A 24560-nucleotide genomic window follows, 5' to 3' on the forward strand; every position below is an offset into this window, starting at 1 on the left:
TTTGCCTTCCCAGGTTTCCCCCTCCCCCCCTCATTTTACATTCTGCTGAAATTGTTTATTACAATTTTTTTTTCCATTACATTCTTTATTTTTTTTTTTTTGAAAATCTTTTTATTGAGTATAAGACATACAAACAATTAACAACAATTAAACCTGCCACAGCATTGGGACTAGACCCACGCAGGAGTCAGTGCCAGCCGGCCATTGGGCTGCATCCAGCATTAATATCATACATCTGTAGCATGTCCGAAAGAAAAAAAAAAAAAAAAACAATAACAAACAAACCTAGTGCGGTATTGGCTCCTGCTCAATTAAGTATTTCAGGATCAGATTTATCAGCTGAGACTCATGGGACAATATTAGATGTCAAATAAACCCTTTTCCGAGGTTACATTACCATAAAATCAACCAATGTATCAGTATCACTTTCTCCCGTAGACTGGTATTATGTACCTGTTCAATCAGTCTGCGGTTGCCGTGGAGGCCTCAGCTAGCCATTTGGCCCACACTCTATCATATTTTTTGGGGCATCCCCTATTTTGATAGGTTTCCTTATAGAGTGGTATTACTTTATTGACATGTGTTTTCCATAACAATATGGATGGCGGGGCACGTTTTTTCCAGCAGAGAGTGATCATTTTCCTTGCATAAAAGAGCAAGAGCCCTATGAGGGTTCTCTCTGCTATCTTGGGGGCTAATTCTTCCACTAAACCTAGAAGGCAGATCTGCGGGGTCAGGGTTATGTCTGTTCTTACCACTTCTTGTATTACAGATATTACTTCTGACCAGTAGTTTTTAATTGCTGGACAGGACCAGAAAATATGTATAAAATCACCTGGATCCCTAGTACATCTCCAACACTCCGAGGACAGGGAGGTTCTCATCTTATGCAATCTATATGGGGTGAGATATGCCCGATGTAGTATTTTGTATTGTATGAGACGGTCTCGAAGTGAGACCAGGATTTTGAAGGGGAATTCCCACATGTCCTCCCAATCCTCGGAGTCCAGTGTCGGGATATCCTGTGTCCATTGCTGCCGGAGCTTTGACAGATCTGGAGAGGAAACTCTTAGGAGATGTGCATAAAGGACTGAGGTCGGTTTCTTGGTACATTCATATCTTGTGACCCTCTCCAGATCGGATTGCACTATTTGCGTGTCGTTGGGTATTATTTGGGCTTTGAACGCATGAGACAGTTGCATATAGCGAAATAGATGCGAGGGAGGCACATTGTATTGGGATACCAGGTGATTGAAGGAGTGTATGGCGGTGCCGGTGGTGAGGTCAGATATCAGTTTAAGACCGCATTTGGCCCATATTTTAGGGTCTGGTAATGAGTAGAGATGGGGTAGGGTAGGGTTGTTCCAAAGGGGGGTGTGCGGGGAGACTGCATTTCGTGGGAACTTCTCGAGTTCCAGTCCTGCCCTCCAGGCCCTTAGAGTCGTGTGCATGGAGGTGGTCAAATCATATGGAGCCTTGGGACCTCGAAGCGGTAAATGTGTAAGGGCTTCCACAGAGCGAACCACCGCAGCCTCCAGAACCGCAGCGGGGTTGGACGCATCCGGTACTAGCCACCAAACTGCCGTGACCAGCTGGGCTGCCAGAAAATATTTCTGGCAGTCTGGGAATGCCAGCCCCCCCTGTGACACCGGACGCATTAGTGTGGAGAGTTTAAATCTAGGGGGATATGGACCCCAGAGGAAGGAGGAGAAAATTTGGTTCAATTTCTTGAAAAATGAGCGAGGTATCCATTGTGGGGAATTACGAAATAGGTATGTAAATTTAGGTATGATTTTCATTTTAATTAAGTTAATGCGGCCCAATAGGGATAGAGGAAGGTTCTCCCAAGCTTTGAGTTTGGCCTTGACTACTTGGACTACCGGGTCTAGGTTAAGGGGGATAAAGCTGGATGCGTCTCTCGAGACGCGTACCCCTAAGTACACCATTTCGTCCACCCACTGCATCTGCAGATCCTGCGGGGCCAGTCTTTTTGCCTCAGTGTCAATAGCCAGCAACTGGGATTTTGTCCAGTTCACCCTTAATCCTGTTACTTTGGAGAATTCAGTCAATACTTGCAGCGCTCCTCTAAGAGAGGAGTCCGCGTCATTCAGAAAGAGGAGGAGGTCGTCCGCATACAGAGCTACCCTCTCCTCCAGCCAGGCTATTTTTAATCCTTTTATATGGGGTGAGACCCGCAGTGCCTCCGCCACTGGTTCCATAGCTATTGCGAATAATGCCGGAGAGAGGGGGCAGCCCTGCCTTGTACCCCTGGACAGCGGGAAGGGGGGAGAAACATTTCCTCCCAATCTGATTGCTGCCCTCGGGGATTTGTATAAAGTTTGCAGCCAGGCAATAAAAACCAACGGAAATCCCATCCTCCGCAGGGTTTCCCAGAGAAATGGCCATTCGATTGAATCGAATGCCTTTTCGATATCGAAGGAGGCAACCGTTCTAGTGCCCACATTGTCATGTATGGCATGTAAATTGGTGAATAATCTGCGGAGGTTAATATCCGTTGACCTGTGTGCCATGAACCCAGTCTGATCTGTGTCTACAATAGAGGGCAGAAGTGGGTTGAGTCTAACAGTAATTAGTTTAGATAAGATTTTGAAATCAGTGTTAAGAAGTGCAATGGGCCTGTATGAGGCGCACCGTTTGGGATCTTTATTGGGCTTAAGGATTAGAATAATGTGTGCATCTGCCATAGAGGGTGGGAGCGCTCCCTCCCCCAGACATCGGGTATACAGGTCCGCCAACAGGGGGGCCAGCAGATCCGCATGAGACCGATAAAATTCGACGGGTAAACCATCAGGACCCGGTGCCTTCCCAACCGCCAGTGCATTAATGATAGCATGTACCTCCCCCGCAGTGATAGGCCTAACCAGATGGGACCTCTCCTCATCCGAGAGCCACCCCAGAGCCAGGGGGTCCAGGAGAGGCGCCATCCCGCCAGGGGTCACATCCCGAGGGAGTGTGGTACTGTATAGTGCCTGATAAAAGGCCTGAAATTCCTTTAGGATACCTTCTTGGGACGTAATAGATTCACCCGTGGGAGAGATCAGTTCGGGGATCAGAGTTATGGGGGTGTCATGATGGGACATCATTGCCAGTAGTCTGCCATTTCTATCCCCCTGCTCAAAGAATCTTTGTTTGGTGTGGAATACCTCTAAGCGTGTAACCTCAGTGAGATGGAGGTGGAGATCTCTCTTTGCGGACTGCAGCTGTTCAAAGTTGGAAACCGAGGGGTCAGACCCGTAAGTGGCTGATGCCGCTTCAATCTCCCCCTCCAACTGCCTTGTGTTGGCTTGTTGATTTACTTTCACCGCCTTAATTGCTGACATGTAGTGTCCTCTAGTGAACGCCTTGAAGGCGTCCCAAACTATGGGTGGAGAGGATGACCCCGCGTTATGTTCCCAGAATTCGCGCAGTGTTTGTGGAGTCTGCCCTGAAATCTCCTCATGGGAGATCCAGTGGGCCCCAAGGCGCCACATGGAGCCACTGCGTTTGTTTCTGGTCCGCATAGTGATCTTGAGAGGGGAATGATCAGATAGCCCGCTAGGTAGGTATGTTGCTTCCACTATATCTTTTAGCATAAGTTGATTTGCAAACGCATAATCAATTCTAGAGGAGGTTTTATATGAGGTAGAAAAACATGAATATGCTTTAGTCTGGGGGTGTAACCACCTCCATACCTCAGTAACCCCTGCTGAAAGTGTCCACCCCAGCAGGTCCCCAGTAGAGGACTGCGAAGGCGTGGGCCTATCCAGATCAGGGGAGAGGGTATTATTGAAGTCCCCTAGGATTAACAATTTAGCTGGACAGTACGGGGTAATCCTCTCCAAAATAGTGTATAGCACCTCCGGTTTGAAAGGTGGTGGGATATAAACTCCTACTATGATATACCTTTGTTGCCAGGCCGTCAATACCAAAATCACAAATTTGCCATGAGGGTCTGTATGAACCGCCTCAACAGTACACGGGTAGGATTTATTTATCAGTATAGAGACCCCCCTGGCATATGAGGAATACGTGGCATGGAAAGTTTTCTGCACCCAGGGCTTTTTCAAGGCCATCAGTTTGCCACCCGTCAAGTGGGTCTCCTGTAGGATCAGCACCTGTGGGTTGTGCGACTTGACATACTGGAACATCAGTGCCCTTTTAAATTTGGAGTTGAGGCCTCTGACATTCCAGGATATCACCGACATTGTTTCCTGATCACGTGACTCCATGATACCAGGGGAGAATTGCTAACCTCTGGGTGAATGCGTCCCAACTGAAACCCACCCGATGAGTGTATTTAGAGCCAGGGCCAACCGCACATAACATAGAAAACATAGCAACCAATTTAAATCTTCCCAAGCACCAGGTGCTTATCCTACCATTTCCCAACATCCCCCGAAACAACATGGGGGAGGTCAGGAAGCGGCCTATACCCAAAAAAACAAAAAAACAAAACACTATGCCTGTGAACCTGGTAGTCAGGTCACAGTGCAGTCTTCATTAGCACTGAGCTGAATTTAAGCTCGACTTGAATAGTAAATGTCTCTTACTGGAGGCTCAAAATTCCTGGGATCGCCCCAGCTAGTGTTCAGCCTCTAACAGTAGGTGAGGGTTAGGGGATATGTATCCCAACACAGCCAGGAGAACCAGGTGATCTGGAGCAGTTGTATAGTACCGCCGGTTGGTGGAGTTCTCCAGATAGGTAGAAAAAAAAAAAACAAAAACAAAAACAAAAAAAAAAAAAAAAAAAAAAAAAAATCAAACCCGGCCCTCCGCTCTGAGAGATAAGATCAAAAACTAACAAAAAACAAAAAACTGGGAGGGGGGGGGGTTACGTGTAGAGGTACACTTGAGGTAACTCCGGTGTTTACAGACAGTTTAGTAGGATAGATCAAAACCAGGATGTGGAAGATCCGTGCATTAGATGACTTATTGAGAAAAAACTTTTAGCGCAAATTGGTCAGCCAGTCGTCAGCATCCGCTGGGTTGTCAAAGAAGCGGGTCGCTCCATCATGTTGGACTCGTAAGCGGCTTGGGTAGAGCATGCCATATTTAATGTTCTTGTCTCTGAGTCGTCTGCGGACATCATTGAAGGTTTTCCTCTTCCTCTGCAGATCGGCCGAGAAGTCAGGGAAAAGAAGAATAGAGGAGTTGCAATGTTTGAGCGTGGGGTGTTTGCGGGCTTCCGAGAGAATCCTATCCCTGTCCCGATAGTTAAGGAAGCGGACCAAAAAAGGCCTGGGAGGACTTCCTGGGATGACACGGCCCGTGGGCACCCGGTGGGCCCTTTCAACAACGTATGTAGGAGGAACGTCCGTGAAGCCCAATAGGTTTTTAAAGAACTCCTCTGCGAATACAGCAGGGTGGTCCCCTTCTTCTCCTTCAGGCAGACCCAGGACTCTAACATTATTGCGCCTCAGCCTGTTTTCGGCGTCGTCCGATTTTGCGACAAGGGACTGTACTGTGCGCTGCAATTCGGCAATAGAGGTGGCATGGGTGGCCGTAAGATCTTCGGTGGCAGATACTCTGGACTCGGTTTCGGTCATTCTCCCCCTTATTTTATCGAGGTCGTTCCGTATAAGGTTACACTCCTCAGCGAGGTGGTCGATGCGTACCAGCAGCGAGGTCCTACTTCGCTCGATCGCATCAAGGATCGTGGCCGTACTGTCTTGAGGCGGTGGAGCTGATCCCTCTGCCATTGGAGCCGGGCCAGGGTCCATTTCCAGGTCGGCCAGCAAGGCCCGAAGCCGCCCCACTAGCATTGGGTCGGTCTGTGGGGAAGATGACAGCGGTAGCCTGGACTGTGCGTCGGTCTTTGTGGTTTTGGAGGACCCCCTCCCTTTTTTGGAGGAGGAGGACATCAGATAGTTCACCCCGAGAGCCCTCTATATGGGATTTTTATCCGTGCCCAGGTGAGCGTGCAGGAGGCAGTTAGAGGGCGATCAATCTGGCAGCAGGCGCTGAGCCCCAGGAGCGAACGCGCTGGGCCGGTCGTCAGTGTTCACCAGCAGCTCCTAACTTCACCGCAGACACAAGGCAGGGACCAGGTGGTGAGGATGTGAAGCTGGGGGCACTAGGGTGGAGAGGGTCCAGGGCAGTGAGAGAGGCAGAAGAAGGCAGATGATATACACTAGGCCCCAGGAGTTTTCAGCCGGTTCAGGTAAGCAGTCTCTGCTGGGCAGCACACCAGGCCTTGGCAGGGGGGTGGATGGATGGCAGGAGTGTGGATGGATGGCAGGGCAGGAGGTGACGGATGGTCCACGCGCCCGAGTTCGCGCAGGCCGGCCGCGGCACCCCCCCGGCGGGGTAGCGGCTCAGGAAACACCGGTGCTTTGTAGGCTGTACTAGGCCGCGCTAGGCCGCGGCCGCCACGGACGTCCCCAGCAGCCAAACGGGCCTCCGGACCGCACTAGGCAGGTGGATGGGCAGGCAGATGTGGATGGATGGATCCCCGGCGGGATGGCTTCTCAGGAAATGCCGGTGCTTTGTAGGCCGTACTAGGCCGCGCCAGGCCGCGGCCGCCACGGACCTCCTCAGCAGCCAAATGGGCCTCCGGACCGCACCAGGCAGGTGGATGGGCAGGCAGATGTGGATGGATGGATGGAGGACAGTCCCTTACCTCCAGTCCGGTCGGGATCAGATCTCCTCCGAGTGGCTCAGGCCCACAAGATGGCGGCGGCCGCAGGTGCCTGGAGTCTATGGTGAATAGACGGCCCCAGGGGGGATAGACTCCGCAATTTTGCCCCAGGACAAGGCAGGGGACACCAAGGAATGGGCTGGCAGGGTGTCAGCCTGATTTGACAAGTCGGATGCACGGATGGCGAAGGATTAGATCAGGATGCCCGGAGCTCCCCAGATACACGTCTTCCTGTCCATTACATTCTTTATTTTAGAGTTATCAATGTCATCACCGGGTCTCTGTGCTTCTCTTTGCAATGCAGGCAGATCATGGATGGTGGGAGGGGCCGGCAGAGTGCTGTACACAGCTTCCTGCCTCGGTCTTCCTCGGTCCTGATGTAAGTTGTGGGAGGGGTTTTAACTAAAGTGGGAGGAGTTATGCAAATGTCAAAATGCCTTGATGGGCGGACGTCAGTCTGGAGGAGTGGGCGTTCCTTGGCAGGCTATATTTGCATAGGTAACGCCCACATGCAACACTGAGCCTCCATGATTAAGAGAATGGATTCCAAAGAATGAAAGGGGCGCGGCCAGGGACAGTCAAGGGAGGAAAGGACATCCTCCATCCAGGAAAGGAGGCGGGACTCTGACTTGCTGCAGCTTCTAATGCACACTGTGAGAAGCTCACAGTGTGCGGTGAAACCAGAGGAAGCCATTTCTGTCCAGGAGAAGAGGTCAGACGACGCACACCGATCGGGTCTTTATGTCGCAGCGATCAGAAGACGGCGTGACTTTCGATCCAGAGCGCCGCCCAGCCAATCACGAACCCAGAAATCCTGCATTATTCATGGCGCTGCGTTCTTAGGAGACGTGAAATATTAATTGCGGAGCAGCTGTGTGCCCGTCCGCAGCGAGCGTGACCACAGCGCTGTGCCAACTTCCTCCACATAGGAGGGGGAGGGGCTCCTGAGGGCCACCATGGCCCCGCCCAACTCACGAATTGTATCTCTTAATGAGGAAACTTCCAGAAACACACAACATGATTGGCTGAGGTGCCAGCGAAGGAAGGAAGAAAGGTGTGCAGAATGTAATAATACTTTTTACTTAAAAGCTGAACTCCAGGATAATAAATCCATCGATCGCGTGTTTTCTTCTGGAATGTCGGAGATCTTTGTGTATTTCCTCCAGATCTGTGCAGTCATCCGGTGTGAGACTTCCTGTAATAAAGACCGCCCACTGCTCTTCTCTCTCCTTGTGCAAGGAGGACTGGTCAGGTCTCCGCCCCTTCCTGTAGTGGGTGGAGCCTGTTGGGTCCCTGTTGGGTCCCTCTCAAAGCTCAGCTCACCCTTTGTGCAGGGGGACTGGTCAAGTCTCCGCCCCCTCCTGTAGTTTTCTGTAGTGGGTGGAGCCTGTTGGGCCCCTCCCACAGCTCTGCTCTCTCTCCTTGTGCAGGGGGAGTGGTCTTGTCTCCGAACCCCTATAGTTTTCTGTAGTGGGTGGAGCCTGCCAGGCCCCTCCCACAGTTCTGCTCTCTCTCCTTGTGCAGGGGGAGTGGTACTGACTCCACCCCCTCCTGTCGTTTTCTGTAGTGGGTGGAGCCTCCCGGGCCCCTCCCACAGCTCTTCTCTCTCTCCTTGTGCAGGTCAAGTCTCCGCCCCCTCCTGTAGTTTTCTGTAGTGGGTGGAGCCTGCCGGGCCCCTCCCACAGCTCTTCTCTCTCTCCTTGTGCAGGTCAAGTCTCCGCCCCCTCCTGTAGTTTTCTGTAGTGGGTGGAGCCTGTCAGGCCTCTCCCACAGCTCTGCTTTCTCTCTCCTTGTGCAGGATGACTGGTCCTGACTCCGCCCCTCCTGTCATTTTCTTAGTGGGTAGAGCCTGCCGGGCCCCTCCCACAGTTCAGCGCTTTCTACCTGTGTGGGGTGACTGGTCTTGTCTCCGCCCCTCTCTGTAGTTTAATATTTTGGATGGAGCCTGCTGGGCCCCTCCCACAGTTCTGCTCACTGCCAAGCCCATGTACAGCACAGTGATGAGGTCACCATTACTTTTACAAGGTAATATCTGGGTTTACAAAGTCATTTGGGGCTCACAAAATGAATTTACATCCTGTGTGGCTACTGAGAAGTAGATTTAAAGGGCAATCATGGGAAAAGTAAAATATATATATATGTATAAAACATAGATATATATCGATAGATAGATATATCTATCATACAATCACTACACAAGTCACATTGTAATTGAATGTTATTAAAAAATGACCTTTACTTTCCAATCTGCAGCCGCTGTCATTTTCTGTAAAATACAATATGGCCGCCTGCAGGCGCTCCGTACAGATGGTATAAAGAGCACCCCCCAGAGATGTCATTTCCTGCTTGTGTGATTGGCTCCCTGATTTTCCCAGAAGTCTACACCAAGATACAAGTCAGATTTTGGGCATCTCCTGCAACAAAAATTTAATTTTTGGTGAGATACTCCCAAAAGGAAAAAAAAATTACGGCTAAAGGGATGCAGACCCTGCCACTTTCCTCATTAGAGCCCTGCAGGTGCAGCAGCTGATTAAGAATGATAAAATCCCTCCGATTCCCTTGGCACATGGACACAGAGAAACAAACAGCTATTTCTTAAGAATAACAAAAGGTCGGAATCTGCAACAAAGTTTGTTACAATCCCTGCAATGTACAGAGATCACCCAGAGGGGGAGGGGTTCTCAACAATAGTGGAGTTACTCGTTACATAAAAGTTTTGCACCTGTTTATACTGATTGCTCTCTACTCTGCCCCTAGTGGCCAAACTACATATATATACATTGAGTGCAACAAGAAAGTACGGAAAACATGTAAAAGAAATAAAAGTCGCACAGATATTAAATGAAGGCAAAAATAATTGAAATCTGTTTATAAAAACGCATTATACTTCCCATCTGGATGCGTCTGAAATCCGGGTACAGAGGACAGACTGACAAAGATTACGTTTTTATAAATGCTACTTTTTTTTTAAACTTTTTGCTACATTTATTTACCATTATATTTTTCGATACGCTCAAGGTTTCAAAACGCAAGCAATTTTAAATATTTTTTCAAAACTCGCACGGCACACCTGCAAATCTCACGCGGAACACAGTTTGAGAATCACTGGTACACCCACATGACCTCCAGAAAATTTACCCCCCTTTATGACCAGGCCGTTTTTTTTTTTTGCGATATGGCACTGTGTTACTTTAACCACTGGCCGCAAATCGCCGTAGCTGTACATCGGTATTGTTATGGCAGCAGCTAGATGCCATAGCCCCGGTATTCTCAGAAACAGTGTGCGGTTCTCTTTCAGATAAAAGTGGTCTCAGGGGCAGATTCGCTGCTAAGATCACTTTTAATTAGGGGGCGGGAGAGGGCTGTTTACATCCTTTGTAATAGGAATAAAAGTGACCCAAACATTTTTTTTAAAAAAAGGACAGTGTATAAATAAAAAGTAAAATAAATAAGAAAAAAAAGGAAAAAATTTAAAGCGCCGCGTCCCGCCGAGCTCAGGTGCAGAAGCAAACCCATACGGAAGTCGCTCCCGCATATGAAAACGGCATTCAAACCACACATGTGAGGTATCGCCGCGATCGTTAGAGCAAGAGCAATAATTCTAGCCCTAGACCTCCTCTGTAACTCTAAACATGTAACCTGTAGACATTTTTAAACGTCGCCTATGGAGATTTTCTAAGGGTAAAAGTTTGTCGCCCTTCCACGAGCGGGCGCAATTTTGAAGCGTGACATGTTGGGTATCAATTTACTCTGCGTAACATTGTCTTTCACAATATATTACAAAATTGGGCTAACTTTACTGTTGTCTTATTTTTTAAGTCAAAAAAGTGTATTTTTTCCAAAAATATTGCACAAATACAGTGTGACATAAAGTATTGCAACAACCGCCATTTTATTCTCTAGGGTGTCTGGAAAAAATATATAATGTTTGGGGGCTCTAATTTTCTAGCAAAAAAAAAATGATTTTAACTTGTAAACAAAAAGTGTCAAAAAGAGGCTCGGTCCTTAAGTGGTTAACTGACAATTGCGCGGTTGTGTGACGCTGTACACAAATAAAATCGATGCCTTTTTTTCCACACAAATAGAACTTCTTTTGGTGGTATTTGATCACCTCTGCATCTTTTATTTTTTGTGCTGTAAACAAAAAAAGAGCGACAATTTTGAAAAACTATTTTGGGCAATATGTATTCTGCTACATGTTTTTCATAAAAAAAACAAAAAAAAAAAAAAAAAAAAAACAACCAGCATATATTGATTGGTTTACTCGAAGTTTATAGTGTCTACAAATCTTGGTATATATTTATGGAATTTGTATTTGTTTATTTTTTTATACTAGTAATGGTGGCGATCAGCGACTTATTGTGGGACTGTGATATTGTGGCGAACATTCTGACACTAACCAACGCTTTGCGGGAACCAGTGACACCAATACAGTGATCAGTGCTAAATCCCAGGTTCTTGAGGAACCCCTGCTAAATACGTTTCTACCTACAGCTCACAGTACATCGGCATGATCAATAAATAAAAGATAGTTCTAAATAAAAGGTAATGTGGAGTACCTCATGTAGCTGACATCTTGGGAAGATAATTTTGCTACAATTTTTTTTCAGTAATATTCTTGAATGAAATAATTGCAGCAGAAAAAAGAAAGGCAGAAGGTGAAAAGTGTGGCGTTCTCTTACAGCGGTCAGTGTACAAATGAGCACTTCTATTGGTGGTCAGTGGAAAATAACCCCCTTCTATTGGTGGTCAGTTTAGGTGGGAGCACCAACTGCTGTGCTCTGCTCAAGAAACCCCTAGCAACCCTCAGGAGGAACCCAGGATGAGAACCACTGATCTGCACCTATATATATGGTGAACACTGCCATCTAGTGGTCTGTAAAGTGAAACAAAAAATAATGTCGAAGTCACTCTTCTACACCCCTGGTGCTTTTACTGCCAGGACCACCAATAGGGGAGATATGGGGGGGGGGGGGGGGGGGGGGGGTACACTTTCAATGCTATGGGGAAAGGGGGGGAGTAACACTTGTACTGCCATGGCCACCAATAGGGGGAATGGGGGGGGGGGTAACACTTACACTGCCTTGACCACCAATAGGGGGAATGGGGGGGGGGGGGGGGTTAACACTTTCACTGCCATGGCCACTAATAGGGGGAATTGGGGGGGTTAACACTTTCACTGCCATGGCCACCAATAGGGGGGGTTAACACTTTCACTGCCTTGACCACCAATAGGGGGAATGGGGGGGGTTAACACTTTCACTGCCATGGCCACCAATAGGGGGAATTGGGGGGTTAACACTTTTACTTCCATGGCCACCAATAGGGGGGTTAACACTTTCACTGCCATGGCCACCAATAGGGGGGTTAACACTTTCACTGCCATGGCCACCAATAGGGGGGTTAACACTTTCACTGCCATGGCCACCAATAGGGGGGTTAACACTTTCACTGCCATGGCCACCAATAGGGGGAATTGGGGGGTTAACACTTTTACTTCCATGGCCACCAATAGGGGGGTTAACACTTTCACTGCCATGGCCACCAATAGGGGGGGTTAACACTTTCACTGCCATGGCCACCAATAGGGGGAAAAGGGGGGGGGGGGGGTGTAACACTTTCACTGCCACTGTTGGGGGGAGGGGGTTAATAGTACAGTCACTAGTAGTACTGACACCAGTGCTGTTGGCTATTATGGCGGACACTAATACTAATTCTGGGGGGGTATTTACTACATCCACCGACACCAATGTTGGGCTATTGTACCCCAACTTCCTCAGTGTGCACTGCAATACGTTGCAGAAATTGCAGCAGGACCACATTTGTTTGCAGCGTTGAGGTACAAAACATGCGCTGCTCTTGTGTGGCCCTCAGCAGTGTTGGGGGGGGGGGGGGCACTTGAGGCTCTCTCTATATTTTTTAGGTTGACCACCACTGATCTACACCTAATTATATGGTGAACACTGCCATCTAGTGGATGCTAAAAGAAGAATAAAGATTACGTTGAAGTCCTCTACACCTCACTATGACCCAACAGAAGATTGGAGGACCGTCAAATGTTTTTTTTTTTTTTTTTTTTTTTTTTGGGGGGGGGGGGGGGGGCTGCCAAAAACTGGACCCCGGTTTGATGTATTTAAAAAAAAAAAACTATATGATGAAGGTACTACCAGCCATAATGCCACTGATTTTGATCTCAGGTTGACTTTCATCCATTCAATGACTTCTGTGATTGTGTGCAGAAATGTTCATGCCCTTTCACTGCAGAAGAAGGAGAAACACAAGGAGCCTGACAGTTGTGTTGCAGTTCAATGAGCATGCTGATAGGAGGAGAGAGCAGGGAGATGAGCTCATTAGTCATCGACTTCTCCTTTCACCGCCCAATCACAGGCTGGGGGAGGGTTTAGTCTCAGAAGTGATGCTGGACTCAGATCTCCTCCCTTGCCAGACCAGGCTGCACTGTGTGGAAGAAGGATCAAGTACAGATGAGGCGCTGGATTCAAAATATCGGAATATTGGTCGCCATGTAATAAGATACAACGCCCCCCCCTCCCCCCCGACATAAAGGAGGGTCCCAAATTTAAAAGGTTCAAAAACCTTAATAGTATTAATTCACAAATGACAACATGCTGTATATGACCCGCGGTACAAATGTTTGTCTTTTTTTTTACACTGTAAAGTTTTTAATAAAGTTTTTTAAACTGTAAAAAAAAAAAAAAAAAAAAATCACAAATCACTACAAGTAAAGGATCTACTTTCTAGGGAATAGCAAGCACCAATAAATAAGCAGAGCAGCTGTGCTGTGTGGCAGAGCTGTGTAAATCTCAGGACTGGATGGACAAAGGTACAAAACCTGTGATTGCTATATTCAGCCATTAGCTTGGCGTTCAGTGTTAGTAAAACAAACTACCAAAATCTGACCACTTTAGTACATAGGCCATTCTACCTGAAACCCGACCACCCCGACCTTACTGACTCGCCACGCCCGGGTTGGGTTACCGGACACGAGCGATGAGGTCACTGAGCAGAAGATGACGCAGAATTGTAAATTAGACAAATAAAACTTTTAATACGTCGGACCGCAGTCCTGAGCTGTGAAATTCAATAAGGACCGACCACAACCTTCCAAGACTAAAGTGGAACTCCGGGGAAAGAGAGAAAAAAAAAAAAAAAACAGCCTTGCAGTGCCCCTCCCCCACACAGCAAGGGTTAAATGCTTCTATTTCAAGGGTGTCAATAAAAAGCACTTTTACTTACCTTATCCCCCCTCGCCCCCAGCAGATGGCGCTCTCCTCTAACTTTCCAACGCTCTGACTTGTGGGCGGTGCCCTCGCTGTCGGAATGATGGTCCTGCATTGTCCGTGATGACATCACAGCCGTGACCGCCGGCCGGAGCGCCAAAAGAGATTTCAGGAGAGCGGTCACATTGAAGGAGGAGCCTGCGGGAGTGGGGGATGGGAAAGCAAAAGCAAAATGAGTACTGCAGTGCAGGGTATAGGGGGAGGGGCAAGGCAATTTTTTTCCCCATTTTCTTTTCATTAAGCTTCAACTCCTGAAGTCTTCAGACCGGTTATGTGATGTCAGAGGCCCCATCTCGGCGCGGGGGGGGGGGGGGGGGGTCGGAGGGGCGCTCCTTACTCCTGGATAGAGTAGCATTTATGTAATGACATGTGAACGCTGTCCAATAGTATTGTGAGCTCAGGTTGGCATGAAGGTCAGGTGGGTCCATAGAGGCCTGGGCTCACAGAATTGGATTGGACGGTCTTGTCTGGGGGGGGGGGGGCAGTGCCAGAGATAAGGTGGGATGGCAGGAAAAGATTTCCAAAATGAGATAGCCATTGAATGCCGCCATCTTGGATGTGATGTCAGAAGACTCAACTGCCATCCTAGGCCAGTGATGGAGAACCTTGGCACCCCAGATGTTTTGGAACTACATTTCCCATGATGCTCATGCACTCTGCAGTCTAGTGGAGCATCATGGGAAATGTAGTTCCAAAACATCTGGGGTGTCAAGGATCTCCATCACTGGTGTATAGTATCTTCCTTCACTCCTCCCCTGGCAGCTACATAAAATGTTATGTAGGGAGGTGAGAGGGTGGGGCAGAGAAGCTGGGACAGCGCAGACAGTAAACACTCCCAGAAGAGGAGGGGTTATGACATGTGAAAAGGAAGGAGCTGGGCCAGCACAGGCAGGAATTAGACACTCCTAGAAGAGGAGGGGGCTATGATGTATAAGGAGGAAGGAGCTCGGCCATGAGACACTCCCAGAAGAGGAGGGGCTATAATGTGTAAGGAGGAAGGAGCTGGGCCAGCACAGGCAGTAATTAGACACTCCCAGAAGAGGAGGGGCTGTGACGTGTAAGGAGGAAGAATCTGGGCCAGCACAGGAAGCAATTAGACACTCCCAGAGGAGGAGGGGTTATGGTGTGTAAGGAGGAAGGAGCTCGGCCATGAGACACTCCAAGAAGAGGAGGGGCTATGATGTATAAGGAGGAAGGAGCTGGGCCAGCACAGGCAGCAATTAGACACTCCCAAAAGAGGGAGGGCTATGATGTATAAGGAAGAAGGAGCTGGGCCAGCACAGGCAGGAATAAGACACTCCCAGAAGAGGAGCGGCTATGATGGATTTTTTTTTCTGGTTACGCCTGGAGTTGGTAAGCTCATGGCAATTAATTTTTGTTTTTTTTTGTTTTTTGGGGGGGGGGGTCAACTTTAAAGGAAACCTACAGTGATATAAATAGGTCAGTAATTAGACAACCCCAAATGAGGAGGGGTTATGACATGTAAAGAGGAAGGAGCTGGGCCAGCACAGTCAGTAATTTGACACTCCCAAAAGAAAAGGAGCTATGACATGTAAGGAGCTGGGCCAGCACAGGTAGTAATCTAAAGACCAGAAATTCAGAAATAAATCAGCTATAGCGACTTCCATAGATCTGGCAGTGCAGGATTCTTGTAAATACTGAAAGAAGACAGAAATAAAAGATCGGACGGGCCAGACATGGTGACACCTGGACACCAATAGCTGAGCTTGGTGTTACCTGACCATGACCTTTCCTGTAGAGCCATCACCTATACACGGCTATACATTCCATTCATACATTATTGATAGAAGAAAAGGTACTTTAAATAACTCATCTGTGTTCCAAGAAGTCCCTATCAGTTACACCAACCATAAATCATTCCTTGGGTCTGGAAGGAGATGAAGTGTTGAGTCTGGTCCTTACTGTAGCCTGGGACCTAAGGAAGATCACCTTCCACATTCTACATGTTTATGGGTGTTAGCTAAGCTCTCAGATTTGGGTGGAGTTGAAGTTTTGATCCCGAGACTGGTCTCTAGTATGGCCTGGGACCTAAGGGAGACCTCCTTTTCCTTTCATATCCTACATGTCTATAGGTGATAGTTCAGCTCTCTGGTTTGGGTGGAGTTGGAGTGTGGATCCCAAGTCTGGTACTTACTATGGCCTGGGACCTAAGGGAGGCCTCCTTACATATCTATCCTACATGTCTATGGGTGTTAGCCCAGCTCTCAGGTTTTGGTGAAGTTGAGGTTATAATTCAGAGTCTGGTCCTTAATACTGTCTGGACCTAAGGAAGGCAACCTTTCATGTCCTACAAGTCCATGGGTGATAAGCCCTGTTCTCAGAATTGGGTGGAGTTGGAGTATTGATCTTGAGACTGGTCCTTACTACAGCTTGGGACCTAAGGGAGACCTCTCCTTCCATACCCTACATGCCTATGGGTATTAAATCAGCTCTCAGGTCGGATTCAGGGTGGAGTTGAAGTGTTGATCCTGAATCCGGTCCTTACTATGACTGAGACCTAGGGGAGACCTCCTTCCTTCAACATACTACATGTCTATAGGTGTTAGTCCAGTGTTGATCTCGAGTGTGGTCCCTACTATGGCCTGGGACCTAAGGGAGACCTCCTTTCATAGCCTACATGCCTATGGGTATTAGATCAATTAGATCACCTCTTAGGATTCAGAGTCTGGTCTTTAATATTGCATGGGACCTAAGGGAGACCTCCTTCCATACCCTACATGGCTCAGTACCTAACTTCACCAAGGACTACTGCATGCATTGCTATGGACAATCTCCCAAAGTGCAGATAATCTGTTCCTTGCTGTGGATGCTCCACAAGCAAAATTAAAGTGCTAAAGAGATGACAACTGATGCTGAAAAAAGCAGGTGGCAAGGGCAGACAGATTCAGCAAGGAGGTTCTTACAGAGGTGAAGATCTAGGGAGCGGGTATCAAACCTGTTCCACTTCTCTCAACATGGAGACCTCAGATGCTATAAAATGGGGGTCAGCAACCAGTAGATCGCAGCCAGGTGACTGGTAGATCGCGGTCTGGTCCGCCATTCCAGAGCATCAAACAGAGTGCAATGCAGAGGGACTATTTGTAAAGTTGGAGCTGTAGTAGGGAGCAAGAGCCCTATAAGCAGATGCCTCCTCTGTAGTGCCGGCTCCTGTCCCATTCGCCTAAGCAAATGGTTTGTAATTGGTTTAAAGAAACGTTTTCTGCCCGATGGCTTTAGTCACAGTATATTGAACATGGATCCCAATAAAGTGCTTCAATGATTACCCAGAGTGGAATTTCCCAGGTAGCATGAAATGTATGCAATCTGTGAGGCTTGGGAAGACTTGGCCAAAAGGGAAGTCCAAGTCCTTCAACTCATTTATGCTGGAATAGCTTTAGGGAGCCTGGGTTTGGTCAGTCCCCCCATAAATATAAGAACCCTTCTCCGTAAAACGCGAAAATAAAGGGCAGGGGTTCGAACGGGAAGGACCCTGAAGAGTTAAAGGATCTTAGCAGTTGATATCTGAACAACTGGAATTTATTGGGAAATCACTATGCCCGTACACCCAACAAGTTACAACCAATCATAGACTTCACCATCACCAATCATTTTTAAATGAAAAGCAAATATTCCGCATTAAAAAAAACAGAGGGATCCGGTCACATCTGAGTGACTCTTGCCAGAAATTAATGTAATTTTGTCAACGGAAACAATTGTTTAATGATCAATGAAATCAGTTTCTGATACATTTAATATTGCCAAAGATTGCATCGTTATGTGCGTCACTCACACACACACCTATGTTAAACGAGAATACACAGAACACATAGAGGAGATTTACTAAAATTGGAGCACTCAGAATCTGGTGCAGCTGTGCGTGCTAACCAATCAGCTGTGCACTGGTTTACATATATATATATATAAGCACACACACATACATACACGTGATCCTGCACCTCCAGGTAGTGGGTGCAAATGCGTGCTGTCGGGGGCTCGCTCCCGTATTAATTGTACACAGTGGGAGCCGATCAGCAGGTACCACAGACTCTATGTCGGCCGGCACCCGCTGATCATTCGTTACACAGGCAGTACAGCGGTCTGCTTATGTAAACAAGGCAGATTGTCATTCAGTAGGGAAGGATTGGATCCTGTGTTCCTGCAAAGCAGAGACATGGATCCATGTCTTCCCCTAGTCTTCCCCTCCCACACAGTACACAAACACTGGCTAGGAACACAATTAACCCTTTGATTGCCCCGGATGTTAACCTCTTCCTAGTCTTGCTATAATTTGCTGATCACTGCCATTACTATATTACAGATAACTGATGATAAAAAACATCTATATAAGGGGAAAAGACCAGCCTAAAAAGAGGGGGGAGCTTGCAAAGGAATAGTCCGACGCGTTTCAAATGCACTCTGACGTGTGGATCTTCCTCAGGGGCTTTAACAGTTTGCACCACTCCCAATGCTGTAGTTCCCAAATATTTACCGTAGTTGTTTCACCAGCAGCTGAAAAGGCACATTCAAATAATAAGAATGGAACATTCATCCTTGCCAGACCAAGAAGCGCCATCCACAGAACATCCTGAATTCACCCATTTGAAACGCGTCGGACTATTCCTTTGCAAGCTCCCCCCTCTTTTTAAGCTGTTTTTTTTATCATCAGTTATCTGTTTATATTCATATTTATACTGTATTACATTTGTTGACTTATTTATTGTTTGTCCAATAAATTTTGTACTTTTATAATATTATTGCCTTGCATCCATTCAAAGTCCCAAACCTTGAGGATTCTTGTTCTTTATGATATGCCGGGATGGGACGCATAGGCAACCTAGTCGGCTAGATGAGGCAAAGCCAAATCAAGCTTGGACAATAAAACCTGAAAGCTGATTGGCTACTATCAAGTAAAAAATGTGGTAGAATGTACACTTATGGGGAGAATAATACATAAACAGCAGCTGTGCACTTTGCCTTGATACCCGACATTCAACATAAGTATAAATCCAAACAGGGAAGCATTTAAGTCAATACAATTGTTTGCTAGACAGAAATGATAACGGACATAAATGTTTATGAATGAGTAATCAATATCACAATACTCAAATAGCAACAAAATAAGTGTGTGACTTGAATATAAAAATAGGAAAACATATATATACATATAAAGTCCAAAAAGAAAGAAACTCATATAATGAGTGAAAGCTTACAGTCCCACATGCAGACATCCCAACCTGCAAAAATTAATTTCAGGGAGGTCACGCTCTGTGCCGACCCCCCCCCCCCCCCCCAAGTCATAATAAAATACTATAATAAAAAAATACTTTAAAGGTAATTAATAATATAATGCCATAATAAAACAATACTTTAAAAGATAATGTGTCACACTAACCAACAATGCACCCTCACTGTGCCCATCTGCAGCCTCAACAGTGCCAATGCAGCCCCACTGTGCCCATCTGCAGCCTCAACAGTGCCAACAATGCAGCCTCACTGTGCCTATTTGCAACCTCATCAGTGCCAACACTGCAGCCTCGTCAGTGCCCATCAATACAGCCTCGTCAGTGCCCATCAATGCAGCCTCGTCAGTGCCCATCAATGTAGCCTCGTCAGTGCCCATCAATGCAGCCTCACTGTGCCCATCTAGAGCCTCATTAGTGTCAACAATGCAGCCTCACTGCGCCAACAATGTGCCCATCTGTAGCCTCACTGTGCCCATCTGTATCCTCATCAGTGCCCATCTGTAGCCTCACTGTGCCCATCTGCAGCCTCACTGTGCCAACAATGCAGCCTCGTCAGTGCCCATCAATGCAGCCTCATTGAGCCATCAATGCAGCCTCACTGTGCCCATCTGCAGCCTCATTAGTGTCAACAATGCAGCCTCATTGCGCCAACAATGTGCTCATCTGCATCCTCATCAGTGCCCATCTTCAGCCTCACTGTGCCCATCTGTATCCTCATCAGTGCCCATGATCTGTATCCTCATCAGTGCCCATCTGCAGCCTCGCCAGTACCTTGATTACACACAGCGGGTGTCTCCCGCTGTGTCATGCAGTCTTAACTGTTCGGCGGCCATCCTCTGTAACAAAGCCCCGCTTCCTCATCCATGATAGACGGTCAACTGAACACTGATACAATGCTGGGAAACTGAATCAGTGTTCGGTCTATCATGGATGAGGAGGCGGGGCTTTGTTACAGAGGACGGCCGCCGAACAGTTAAGACTGCAGCTGCATGGCACAGCGGGAGACACCCGCTGTTTGTGATTACTCCAGGCTGATTGGCAGTGCAGGCTTAGCCGGGATATCGTGCCGCACTCGGGTGTGTCTGTGAGCCCGCCGTAAAATGCGGGCGTATGCCGCGAGTCGCGGGAGACTTGAGATGTCTGCATATGACGTGATGGAAATGAGAATTCCTAAAGCAGCCAAGGTGACACCATCCACTCTCATGCAGGGCTTACCAGAATGGTTGTCACCCCCCCTGATAAGAGTGGTCAGTATGTGCTTATTTACAATAGTAAGATCGGCATCATGGGTCAAGAAATGATCTTCACAGGAGATCACCAAAGCAATTGCCAAAAGGGAATGATAGCCCCGGCCTCCTCTGTGATTAACAATAACTCCACTATACTTCAGCTCAACCGAGCAGGGTCAAGGTATGCAGTGGGGAGCATGTAACAAAACAAAAAAAAAGTTCCACATTGGGCACTGGCTTTTACATAAAATTGTAAAGCCAGACTGTTTAACCACTTGACCTTCGGAAGATTTACCCCCCCCCCCCCCCCCCTCATGACCAGGCCATTTCTGTGATGTGGCACTGCGCTACTTTAACTGGTAATTGCGCATGTCCTTTTTTTTCCACAAATAGAGCTTTCTTTTGGTGGTATTTGATCACCTCTGCGTTTTTTATTTTTTGCGCTATAAACAAAAACAGGCCAAAAATTTTGAAAAAAAAAAAAAATATATATATATATATATATATATATATATATATATATATATATTTTTTTTTTATTTTTTTTTTTTTTTACTTTATGCTATAAAACATATCCAATAAAAAAAAAAACTAAAATCAAACTTCTTTATCAATTTAGGCCAATATGTATTCCGGTACATATTTTGGGTAAAAAAAAAAAAACACAACATGTGTAAATTTATTAGATAAGCACCTGAACGACCACAACATACAGGGATATATAATGTAATACTGACACATAATCACACACATAGGTTGGACTTGATGGACTTGTGCCTTTTTCCAACCTCACCTACTATGTAACTATATTGATTGGTTTACGCTAACGTTATAGTCTACAAACTATGGGGTATATACTGGAATTTTTATTGATTTTTTTTATACTAGTAATGGCGGTGATCAGCAACTTATAGCGGGACTGCGATATTGCAGCGGCCAATCAGACACTAAGTGACACTTTTGACACTTTGCTGGAACCGGTGACACCAATACAGTGATCATTGCTAAAAATATGCACTGTCACTGTACTAATGACACTGGCTGGGAAGGGGTTAAACATCTAGAGCGATTAAAGGGTCAAATGTGTGCCTAGCTAGGGTTTGTGATTACTATGTGTGCTGCTTTTATTAGGGGAAGAGATGGATTTTAGTTCCTGCTTTGCAGAGACACAAAATTCATCCCTCCCCCCCACCCATCACAATGGAACTCTGCCTTGTTGACATAGGCAGAGCTCTGCTTTGAGTCTATGCTCAATGAGCGGCAGGTGCCGGTGGACATCGAGTGCCCAGCACCCGCAGATTGGCTTCTGCTGTGAATAATCAGAGCAGAAGCGGCCTACCAGTGACGAGCGCGCACCCCCTGCAGGTGGAAGTGCAGGATCACATATATATATATATATATATATATATATATATATATATATATATATATATATATATATATATATATATACACATACACACACACACACACATATACATACACGTGATCCAGTGCACAGCTGCCGCCCTGTAGCATTAAAACTGCTATAGGCAGTCACCAAGTGGTTCATACACATGTAGCGGATACATAAACGTGTGTGCGTGGCTCATCCCTACGCATTTCACCATATGTGACGTCATCGGGGGTACGCACACACGCTATTATATAGGGCAAGTGACCGAATGGACCGCCAAGGGAAAAGGAAAGAGACTAATCATCCGAAAGGCACAAAGCAAACCCACAGCTGACTCAACACAGCGTAGAGACCCTTTATTTTAAATAGCGCCATCATGTGGTAGAAAAAAAGAAAGCCAAAACTTTCAAACAAGAAATTAAATAGAAATTAAAAATAATAGTAAATTTTCAATTTCTACTCAGCCAATTAATGATAAAAAAACCTTAAATTACAAAAATAATTCTCCTTGGCCCAGCAGTATATACACCAAGTTACACCAAAGTTGAAACGGTAAAAATTAATTAAAATGTAATTAATATACAATAATAAAAATAAACATCACATATAGAATATACGGTAATATATATTTCATACAAATATTAAACAGAAAAAAATATGGTTTAAACTTAAAATACATCACAAAGCAGCAAATTTGATGTAAATACCCCAACAATAATAAAATTCCATAAAAGTCCCTGATAAATACCAACCTCAATATGGTAACAATATGGTAACTATTATTAATGAGGCAGATTATATCTCACTCTATATTTAAACCTAGAGGGGTATATGTTTTCAGTTGGTATATCCAGCTGGTTTCTGCTCTGGATATGCTTTGTTTCGCATTACTGCCCTCCCAGTTGGGGATATATTTTTCTAGGGCAATAAAAGTAGTACCAGCGGGGGGGGGGGGGGGTTCTTATTGTATCAAAGCTTAGTGTTTTGACATGCTATGTCCCGGGAAGCCTTTCCTTATGTTGGCAATATGTTCACCCCACTCTTATCAGGGGGTCACTATCATTCTGGACTGCAAACCTTGACTCATTAAAGGAGTTTCTATCTTTTTGAACTTTATATATTTTATTACTATTTATATACAAGTCACATATTTATTTTGTTGATGGGTTACTATGCAGATCACAACTATTTTAGTAAATCTGCTCCATACTGACAGAGACAGTAAAATACACCGACACACTCACTGACTGCGTCCTTATAGTAAAACATTTTTTTTTTTTAGTTTTGGATAGAAAAGACCCTTTAGAGCCCCTGTCAGGTTTTCATTAATGTCTATGCTCCCATTAGGAAGATTCACCCTCTCTATTTGTCCGGTTATCACCGAGAAAATCTCAAATTTTGGGTTGTCACCCGAACAGGAATAGAGGAGAAACGTTCCAATGAGGACACTAGTTTCCCTTTACTTCCTGTCCCATAGCCACAACAGGAAGTGAGAGGGAATCCCTGGTTGTCACCAGAACTAGTGTCCCCACTGGAAGCTTTCCCCTCTGTTCCTGTTCTGGTGACAACCCAAAAATGTGGGACTTGCTTTGACTTTCGTTGATAAACAGTCACCAGGACAATTAGAGAGGGTGAATCTCCCCAAAAGGGGGACACAGAGCAATACAAAACTGATAGGGGTTCTAATCTCTCTCCACTTCATCCAAAACTAAAAAAAAAAAGTTCTATTGCATGCAGAGTGGTGCAGTATTTTCGGAGCATTTTTTTCCACGCACATCACCGAAGCACATGTTGGGGAACAACACTTTTTGCTTCGTCTTGCACTGGGACTGCATTGTCCCTGGCGTGGCCGGGCCCCTCAAACGCAAAGAGCCTTTAGTAAATACACCCCAATATGTCAGGATCCAATTCATCCTCCACATGCACGCTATTGGGGAGATTCAACAAAGCTGGTACACACAGAATCTGGTGCAGCTGTGCATAGCAACCAATCAGCTTCTAGATTTTAGACTTCGTTCACACTAGTGCGGCTTGTCCTGCAACTTTGGACACATTGGCACCCATTTCGATCTATGTGACTTAAAGTTGCCTTTGAAAAGGTTCCTGCACTATTTGTGACTGGCGTGTGAACGGAGCCCTATTGTCAAAGCTTAATGAACAAGTTGAAGTTAGCAGCTGATTGATGACTATGCACAGCTGCACCAGTTTTAGTAACTATCCCACCTATTATGTCAAAATATCTTGTATACCATTCAAGCCAAATTCATGTTGGTGGCATGCCGGATAATTTAGAGTTTGGACAGAAAGAGATGAACGATGGCTTACCTATATCTCATGCCCGTCTTGCGGGCGGTGCAGTTGTCCAAGGACAGTCCATGCATCTTCAGGAACTCCTCCATGTTCTTGGCGTGTGCCGCCACCCTGACATCGCGGAGGCGCTGCAGCTCCACCACATCCACCTGATGGACCTGGTTAATGCCCCAGTCCGAGTGGTACCTACTGAGCACGCTTTTCAAGCTCCCGCTGTATGACATAGACAGCATCTTGCTGTCAGGCCTGGGAATCTGTGGATTTTCATGATGGACAGATTTAGACGGCAAGCGGGTCCGCTTAACGGACGAGACTCTGTAGTCATTACAGCTGGCTCTCTGAGTAACAAACATAATTTCCGAGCTTGTGATCAAAGAACAAAGCTCGGAGGGCAATAACGAGAAACAAAAATAAAATAAAAAGGAAACTTTCAAAAGCAAAAACGTG

The 24560-nt window shown here is 46.3% G+C and overlaps 1 protein-coding gene across 7 annotated transcripts in view; it reads right to left on the bottom strand.

The window, feature by feature from the left end:
• KCNAB2 (potassium voltage-gated channel subfamily A regulatory beta subunit 2) overlaps positions 1-24560 on the bottom strand; it is a 319692-nt gene that overhangs the window by 154901 nt on the left and 140231 nt on the right. The window contains exon 1 of one of the 7 annotated variants that reach the window (XM_073603689.1): positions 24129-24483. The exons of 5 other annotated variants lie outside the window; for them this stretch is intronic. In XM_073603689.1, the coding sequence (XP_073459790.1) occupies positions 24129-24466 (338 nt within the window). In that variant the 5' untranslated portion in view covers positions 24467-24483. Of the gene's footprint in view, positions 1-24128; positions 24484-24560 lie in introns of those variants that run through there. One more of the 7 variants, XM_073603690.1, reaches the window with a different exon arrangement.

The sequence above is a fragment of the Aquarana catesbeiana genome, linkage group LG10 (genome assembly GCF_042186555.1).
Source record: "Aquarana catesbeiana isolate 2022-GZ linkage group LG10, ASM4218655v1, whole genome shotgun sequence".
Taxonomy (NCBI): Eukaryota; Metazoa; Chordata; class Amphibia; order Anura; family Ranidae; genus Aquarana; species Aquarana catesbeiana.